At 39.4% G+C, this 9,098-nt stretch overlaps 1 protein-coding gene across 1 annotated transcript; it reads left to right on the plus strand.

Moving 5' to 3' along the window:
* LOC109831588 (plant intracellular Ras-group-related LRR protein 3-like) lies at positions 938-8,841 on the plus strand. Its single transcript, XM_020398934.1, is given in 3 exon segments — positions 938-1,887; positions 7,576-7,742; positions 7,842-8,841. Coding segments are annotated over 3 exon segments (1,560 nt in total). The 5' UTR covers positions 938-1,131; the 3' UTR covers positions 8,479-8,841.

Consider the following 9,098-nt stretch of genomic DNA (forward strand, 5'->3'; position numbering starts at 1 on the left):
CAAGTTCTTCCCATCAAGAAGAATCAACCAAGTTCCATGAGGCGAAGCGTTCGGATCGTCAACGGGATATAAGATTCAAGCTCCCATCGACACCAAGAAGAACCCAGTTTTAAATAAAGGGGAGGGTCTCCGTTGATCCCTTTATTCTTTTGTAAATCGGGATACCAATCAAGAAGATTGTAATTTTTTTTTCTAAGTCTGTTAGAGAGAGATTGCATTGAGAGAATTATATTTCTTTTTTTCTAAGTCAGTGAGAGAGAAAAATACATATTTTCTTCTAAATTTTCTTCTTTAATTTTTCCACGAACAGCATTTTTATGAGCTTTGTTCGCACAACTATCTTGGACTGATAGGGTGGTCAGAGCTCAGCTAGAGGACTCTTGGATTCAAACCCGAAAGGAGGAGATTTCCAAAGAGCCAAAGTCTGATTGGACCGTTGGAGCAGATGGATGACTTCTAATGAAGGGCCGATTAGTGATGCCAAGTAATCCACAGTTGAAAAAAGACTTATTTGATGAGGCGCATCATACCAGGTACACAGTGCATCCAGACACACTAAAATGTACAAGGACCTAAAGAGACACTTTCGATGGAGCGGCATATGTAGAGATATTGCAGAATATGTGGCTAAGTGCTTTACCTACCAGCAAATGAAGATAGAATATCAAAGACCCGTAAGAACCCTATAGCTTTTACCCATTTCAGAGTGAAAGTAGGCAGATATTTCACTTTTGACCCGTGCGAACCCGTATTAGACCTGGCTGGACTTTAACTCGGCGGTCCAAGTCACAGGCCTGAACTGGTCCGGCGCAAGCCCACCTCAGATTTTACCCAATCTACCGGCATCGCTCATGATAGTATGTTATGGTATATAGTCACCATCATTCGCCACCGGAGGGGTTTTCTTCCCATTTTTAATAGGTGTCAATTTCATTGGTGGGCCCTTGAAGAGCGGGCCGGCCCATCATCGCGCTGACCAGGGAATCCGCATCTCCCGAGCAAATCTCAGGCAGAAAACCGCAGAAACGCTCCAAAACTTCCCTCTGTCCTTCCTACTGTCTCCATCATCATCATCCTCATCGTTATCATCATCTGTTTCCTCAATCAATCCCCAGAGCTCCAATCCCCGTCATGGATCCAAACCCTACGCGCTTCCCGATCCTCTCCTACGTCATGTCGCGCCTTAACTCCGTCTCCTTCATCCGATCCGATTCCGAACCCGACATCGAAGCATGCCTCAGATCCAGATGCGACTCAAGAACCACAGCGCCTCGTTCTCCGTCGACCTCCTCGAATCCATGCCCCACCTCGCGATCCCACTGTCCTCGCCCGCCATGAAGTTCGCGTCGCGACGGTCGCCCGACCCGCTTCCGTCCTCAAACCCTAGGCGATCGCCCCGACCACGAGTCCGTCGACGTTTCCCGCGCTCGCCTCTCTCAGATCGACACCGCCCTCTACAGGAGCCTCGAGGACATCGTCCGCGCCCCTCGGCCCGAAGGAGTCGACGTGATTACCTGGAGGTCCGTCATGGCTGATCAGGAGAAAGAGTGCCGAGAGAAGGCCGAGAAGGTGAAGGCGCCGTTCAAGGCGATTATCGAGCTGGAGGAGATGCACGAGGCGTATAATAACCAGCTGAAGGTAGCTGAGGAGAAGCTGGTTAAGATTTACGAAGGGCATAGATTGAATCAAGATGAGGAAGATAAAGAGAAAGATGAGGGTAAGGAACTGGTGGAGGATGATAATGTGAACGAAGAGGTGATTGGGATCTTGCAACAGGAGAGAGTGGAGAAGGTGGAGCTGTCGGCCCGGAATCTGAGGTTCTTGCCGGAGGAGTTTGGGAGGATCAGAGGGCTCATCTCTCTTGAGCTCTCTAACAATCAGCTGCAGGTACCTGATTATAGGAGATGACTCTTTTTCTTTTAATTAATCCCATGAAGTTATCTGCTTATTTTGATCTGATCTGTTATAGGAGTTGGTTTAACTCTGACGATGAACTTAATTAGTAGCGTATAAACTGTGCCTATAGTTGGATACCATCTTCTATGGCCGTGTGTACTTGTCCAACACAAAGAATCTTGCTGGTGGATATCGCGTAACTCACGTCAAGCACTAAGTGCGCGAACAGTCAATCAAACTTCTAGTCAGCCCTCCTTATAGACGCATTTCGTGATAACTAACAGGACGCAGATCTGCATGAACAAAGTGCAATCTTGAATTATGGGTGAAGAATATGTGTTTAGCCTACATGGGCAATATGACACGATACTAACAACCACAAAAGTTTCGTATATGGGAAAGAACAACATTAAGATCAGCATCAAGCCCGATACAAGCAAAGACACTCTTCCATGGAACAAGTGCATGACATATCAGTATAAGCATGTACCACACCAAGGGACAAAATGACATAGGCACAAGTGTGTGTGTTTTGTATCTTAACCGCAATGACTCTTTAACATGCCACAAGACACAGACATGTCACATATACATGTGTTAAATCAACTCCTCTATGCAAGATTGGCTACAACAATTCTCGAATACGAACGACCTACTACATAGTAATGGATGTAGCATTCTATACACATTCAAAAGACCTATCATGTATAAGTACATCATTCAAAAGACCTACCTCTTATAAGTTCATAATTCAAAAGATCTGCCACAGAGAAATGGACGGAGCATTCTATACACTACCAAAAGTAAAAGAGTCGTGCAAACTTAAATGAAGCGAAACTCGAGCAACCATGTCTTGTCAAAAATCTGCAACTGTTCAAGAACCTAAAAAGGATAATTGATACTTCATAAGTTTCCTATTTTTGAGAATGGACCACCTTTATTCTATGTTCAATGTTTTTGACCCTATTTATAATTCATGCCATGCAATTTTTTGAAAGCAGTCTATCCACCAACATAGGAGGGGCATCATGATTGAGGCTATGCACGTTCATAAGGCGCTTTCTCTCAATCAAGAGAATGAACTTAATTTGCACATTCACTACTCTGTTCTACTACAAGTAACATCTCTAGGGTAGACCGCTATTCGAAATCTTAGGGTAAGATTTGCTTTGTTATATCATGTTTGCTTTTCGTGAAAAATGGCCAATTGAAGGGGAGGGTTTCTTCAAACAACAAGGAGTTGAGAAAAAAGTATTCAATTAAATGATATTGAGCATGTTTCCCATCTTTTCTCGAGAAACATATGGTGTATTTCTTTGCAAAATTGTGCTCAATTTTATATGTGACAGTTCCTCTAAGATCTCTTTGTCGTTACTTGTGTGTGTGTGTGTGTGTAGAGAGACAGAGAGTAAAACTCCTATAAACTTAAGTGGATGGGAGCCCTTTGTCCACAAACTTTTTTATCCATTGATTTTGCATTGAGATTTGTGCTAGCATATAATACAAATGAAGGCACAAATTTCAAAGATAGCATTGATGTATAGCACAAATCTCAAAGCATAATGAAGGGATAAAAAGTTTGGTGGACAAGTGCTTCTATCCACTTAAGTTAATAGGAGTCTTACTATATATATATAATGTATATATATGTGTGTGTGTATGTACATATATATGTACATATATATGTGTATATATGTACTATATGTATACAAACACACATATATACACACATATATATACATATATAAATATATATGTATATATACACACACACACTTGTGTGTGTGTGTGTGTGTATTTATCCAAATTGCTTCTTATTTGCTCACTATGACTTCTCTGCCCTAGCAATTATGTCTCTACCTTGTCCCACCTTACTGATGTTTTCAATGCCTTGGGCGTGGGGTGGGGGTGGAAGAATGGTTTAATGTTGTTTTGAGCCAACCTGCTTTGTATAATAGGGTTAGGGCAACTATCCCTCACTCATTCCCTCATATTCTCTCGCGGGAGTTGTAAACATAATACAACGGTGTTCCACCATTCACCAATGACAAGGGCAATATAGTAGTGTCAAGCAGTTGAAAGAGATCAAGTCAGAGACAATAGTTGCAATACATGTCCCATGTAAGTCTCATATTTTATTTTTAATTAAGAAAAAGTTTAATGTAAATGGCTCGTAGCCTAATATAGCACCCGAAGGTGTACATGTCTTCTATAGCAATAGCTATGCATTTCATCTTTTAGTCAGGCTTCCAGGAGGTTCATCAAGTATAAGTGAGGTTTTAGTTCTAAAGTAATATGTAAGTTAGATACTATAATTACATATGAAGACAATTAGATTTGTAATTATGAATTGTCATGACTCATGCACAAGAAATATTTAAATTTGTAATTTTGAAACTTGCGCAGTTAATAGTGTTTATAATTTTCAAGGCAAACAATCAAGGTGTCATCTTTTAATTTACTTAGTTGTTGACTTATCAACAATCCAATTGAATTTCTTGTACATATATGTCATTTGCATTCATCACAACATAACATTTTCATACTCTCTTGAAGACACTATACTTCTCCGTTGTCAACCTCTTTATCACATTTTGATAACCACACCTACCTACACTTTTTCTCTGATATTTTTCTCAGTGGTCGAAGTTCAATTCTAATTCTATACTAGCCTTATAACTGTCCAAAATTTGATTCCAGTGTATATACTCGTTACCATAGGCGTTGTCATTGTTGACTTCATCACTTTTGAGCTGTTTCGAGTTTGTAACAACCTTCTCACCATCAGAAAATTGTTGTGAGTATATTACAACTTGACATCGTTTTATGCCAAGGCATTCAGTTACCAACACCTTCTATACATAAAACACTTCTAATCCTGACACCATTCTATACAAACAACCCCAACCGTCATATATGAGAACATTTTTCTGTTGGCGGACCACTACTTTTTCCATGTCTTATATGAGAACAATTTTTTTTGTTGGTGGACCACGACTTGGTCCTCGCGAATTCAATACAATCAAATCTTTTTTCCTTTTAGTTTTAACATAGTCATGGGTTACTATGAGACCTGCCCATCATTTTTTTGGAGAATAGTATTAAAGTTTTCCGTGTCCTTTGCATTGGCCATTTTGCCTTTCTAACTCTGTGCACAGGCTTAAATGGAAGCACTAAGCAGTCATCTTCAATTGATATCTTTAGAAGTTAGCTCCTTTTGAGGAAGTGATCCACGTGAATACCTCTTCTTCCCTCTTAAACCTTCTGATGCTGTGGTATGAACTTGAGAACTTTCTATTAATTTGCTGATAGAAGCTTCTTTTACTTCACTTAACGGGATTCATCTCTACTTGCCTGTGTGACCCTAGATGCTTTCACGGTTTTGCTGACTTGCGTGTGCCACCTTGGATGCTTTGACCAAGTTTAACACCTTGGTTCTAGATTGAGAGTCTTGTACAAGTATCCCATGTTGATCCTCCCTTTTTCTCTACTTCAGCGTTCCAGCTTGTATCCTATGGCCCTTATTTTCCCTCCATGCTCCTCCCTTACATCGTTATTTTACTAGAAACCTTAGTCAACACATGAGAGAGGAAGAGATGCAGAGGGAGTAGATATTTTTTAGCTAGTGCAAAATATCAAATAAGAGATGCATGTATTGCATGGCACATATTCAGATTTATCTATATATGTGTATTTTTTTTGTTTCATTGATATGTATTATGTATCTAATGATAGATGGATGATAGGTACATGCATGCATGTGTTTGGTGGTGCAAGGCATGTTAACTCTACCTTTTTCAATTTAACACCCTTGAACTTTTTTCCACTCCACCAAAACTCCAACTTATTGTATATGATGAGGAATATTTCTTATATCTTTTACAAAATGAAGTATATAATTAGGCCCTTCTACCAAGGCACATAGTCTTGGGTGCTTTTGAATCATTCTGCTGTTTAAGGGAGATGCCAAAGTGGATAAATTTTGGATCCATGATTCATTGCATCTGTCTTGCATAATTTAAAAAGTTATATTGTTGGACAATTGTACTTTTTAAAATCACCCAAGTGTCCTTCCCCTTCCCCATTCTGTAACAAACGCTACATACAATCATGGACATAGGTAGATATCCACAAACATACATGCATAAACATCCATCTTAACATGTAACAAGTAATACATCCATGCTAATATGGAAACCAACAACAGTCTTATCATATATATGTGCATGCATACACACACATCCATGCTAACATGGTAATGAGCAAATAGCTATATATATACAGTTGGCAAGGGCATACTGACAAAGAAATTATTCTCTGAGTTATTTAAAGAAATATGAATAAGGTATACGTTTTGATATGATAAGCTTCAAAACATTGCATACGCATGAACGCCTTTGTGTAGCAATAAGTCTCGAGTCTATATCTTCTTCTCAATTCAACATTATATTAAAATGATTTCTAGTTTCTTGTATTTTAAAAACATTACTTAATTTGATTTCAGAAAAGATACTTCCTTTCACATGAAATTGAAAAATAAAATAAAACGTCACATGTGTAAAAAGGATTGTCCCAAATTTAAAATGAATCATAAATTTGGGTGCATGTTTGAAAAGGTTGCATTGCATTTTGAGAGAGTAAAGAGTAGTGTTAGGCTGTGTTAACTGGCTAAGACCTTCAGCGGAGGAGTTGCCGGACACACCCTTAGTTCCAATGTGCAACTAACAAATTTCAGCGTTGAAGTCTCCTGTACAAAATGTGACTTGGTACTTCATTCTGTTACCAGTGGCAAAATTCCAGATCGCACTTGCATGAAATACCGTGTTGTTGTCTCTATTTTTCCCCATCGAGGATATTCCTGGTCCTAAATATAATGGCTAGTAAATTGAGTACTAAATAATCTCTTAATTACACGAAACAGAGTTTTTATGAACTATCTACATTTTATATGCAAATTATTTGGAGAAGTCAACCGAATCATTTCTGTAGTTTTTTTGGCAGTGTTATAGGCCTGTAAATGGTGTTGCATGCAACTTGGCCTCAGCAACACCTGCAATCTTTTGCCTACAACCTGCAACACCACCTGAAGGTTCTAAGCCAAAAAACCAAACACTGTCTGTCAAGTGCATGATGCAAGTGTTCGGACAACAGCACTAGTTATAACTAACCAAACATATATATCTCAACTGACCTTCTGAAGTCAAGATCATCTGTTTTATTTGGCAACTAAGGTGGCGGACTGGTATTCTGCTTCTTTAATATTTGTTCTCAATGTAGTTAGCAGCAAGTGCCAGAAGCACAAGGTCTATTGAACTCTTCAATTTATGGTTTACTGTGAGATTTTTGTTTCAATGGTCCTACTGGTAGCATTGGTGGATACCAATGACAAGTCTGCTATGCGTTTTTAAGAAATGTAATAGGTCACTGTTGTTTCTAAAATATTCTAATTATGAAATGATAACATTTCCTTATTCTATGTAGTAATAAACAGTTCTACACTTCCAGTAGTGTAAAATAGCATTTACTTTTGTATTCATGTTCCTAAATGTTCTGTAATGTTAATGATCAGAATTAGAATCATTTGCGATAATTAGCCTTAAAAAGTTGGACTGAGTGTATGTCCATGTTCATATCCAATACCTCAGGCTTCCCTAAAATCTTTTTCTAATTGCTTTACAGGTCATTCCAGATTCTATAGCAGGGCTGGAACATTTAGAGGAGCTTCGAGTTTCTTCCAACCTTTTAGTCTCATTGCCTGATTCTATTGGATTTCTGCTTAATCTGAAGATCCTCAATGTATCTAGTAACAAGCTCAAGGCATTGCCTGATAGCATCTCTAAGTGCAGGTACTGATTATCTCCTGGCTTTCTCATACTTATTCTAAACTTAAGCTGAATCTTTTTTATCAGCAGACTCCTTACATGTAGACGTTCTTAAAAATCCAGATCCCTAGTGGAGCTAGATGTGAGTTACAATGAGCTCACCTTTCTGCCAACGAGTATTGGGCATGAATTAGTGAATCTGCAAAAGCTGTGCGTCCAACTTAATAAGCTTCGATCTCTTCCTACATCTGTTTGCGAGATGAAATCTTTAAAGCATTTGGATGCACACTTTAATGAACTACGAGGTGTACCCTATGCTATAGGAAAACTGTCAAATCTCGAGTATCTAAATTTGAGTAGCAACTTCAGTGACCTGCAGGAGCTTCCCCCTACATTTGGCGACCTAATTAACCTTAGGGAACTTGATCTCAGCAACAATCAGATCCATGCTTTGCCTGATACATTTGGCCGTCTTGAGAGACTTACAAAGCTCAACTTGGATCAGAACCCGCTATCTTTGCCACCATTGGAGGTGGCAAACCAAGGGGTTGAGGCAGTGAAGGAGTACATGGTGAAAAGATGGCTCGACATGTTATTAGAAGAACAAAGGAAGATCAAGCTTCAAGAACAGTCACCAACAAAGGTTGGTTGGCTTACACGCAGCACCTCGTTGTTGGGTGGGTTAGTTTCTGGAGTTTCTGAATATCTTGGTGTTGGCGATAGATCTCCACGAGATCCTTATCTTGATCAGAATCTGTGACTCAATTTCATTTTGGAGTTTACTACTGCGGGGCACTTAGCATGTGTGCAGTTTTTGATCATGTGCTTTTGTGAGGTTACACGATGTTACCTTTTCTTTCCTCCTAGTTTTGCTTGAGGACCATTTAAGAAGCATCTAAAACTGTGAGACACTTCGAAAGAACTCTGCAGACGTCGTCTTTTTGTAAGTATGTTTCTTTACTGTTTTCTTCTGATGTGATATTCATGAGAAACAGTGACGAATATTGGATGTGTTTCAGGACCCCTATACTGTTATTGTTCTTTATCGTTGTTGCAGAACAAAACCTGTATATTTCTTTTGAAAATTTGGGAAAGAGATTCTTACTTGCCTGCATGGTCTACATATTCTGTCCCAGAGATAAGCGAGCTGGATTTTATGGTGCTTTTAGAATACTGACTCGTCTTTGCTTATGAATGATATTTATCGTCCAGGCAAGAACTGCGTACTTAATAGCAGATAATGGTTGTTAGGCAAACCGTATAGCTATTCTTTGCAATATTAGGCGTCTTAGAGCGGCCAGACCAGCCTCGGCTTGCCTGATGGGAGTGGATATGGGCTGGGCCAAACAATAGTCCCACATTGGTGGGTGAATGAGACAC

This window comes from Asparagus officinalis, chromosome 2 (genome assembly GCF_001876935.1).
Source record: "Asparagus officinalis chromosome 2, Aspof.V1, whole genome shotgun sequence".
Taxonomy (NCBI): Eukaryota; Viridiplantae; Streptophyta; class Magnoliopsida; order Asparagales; family Asparagaceae; genus Asparagus; species Asparagus officinalis.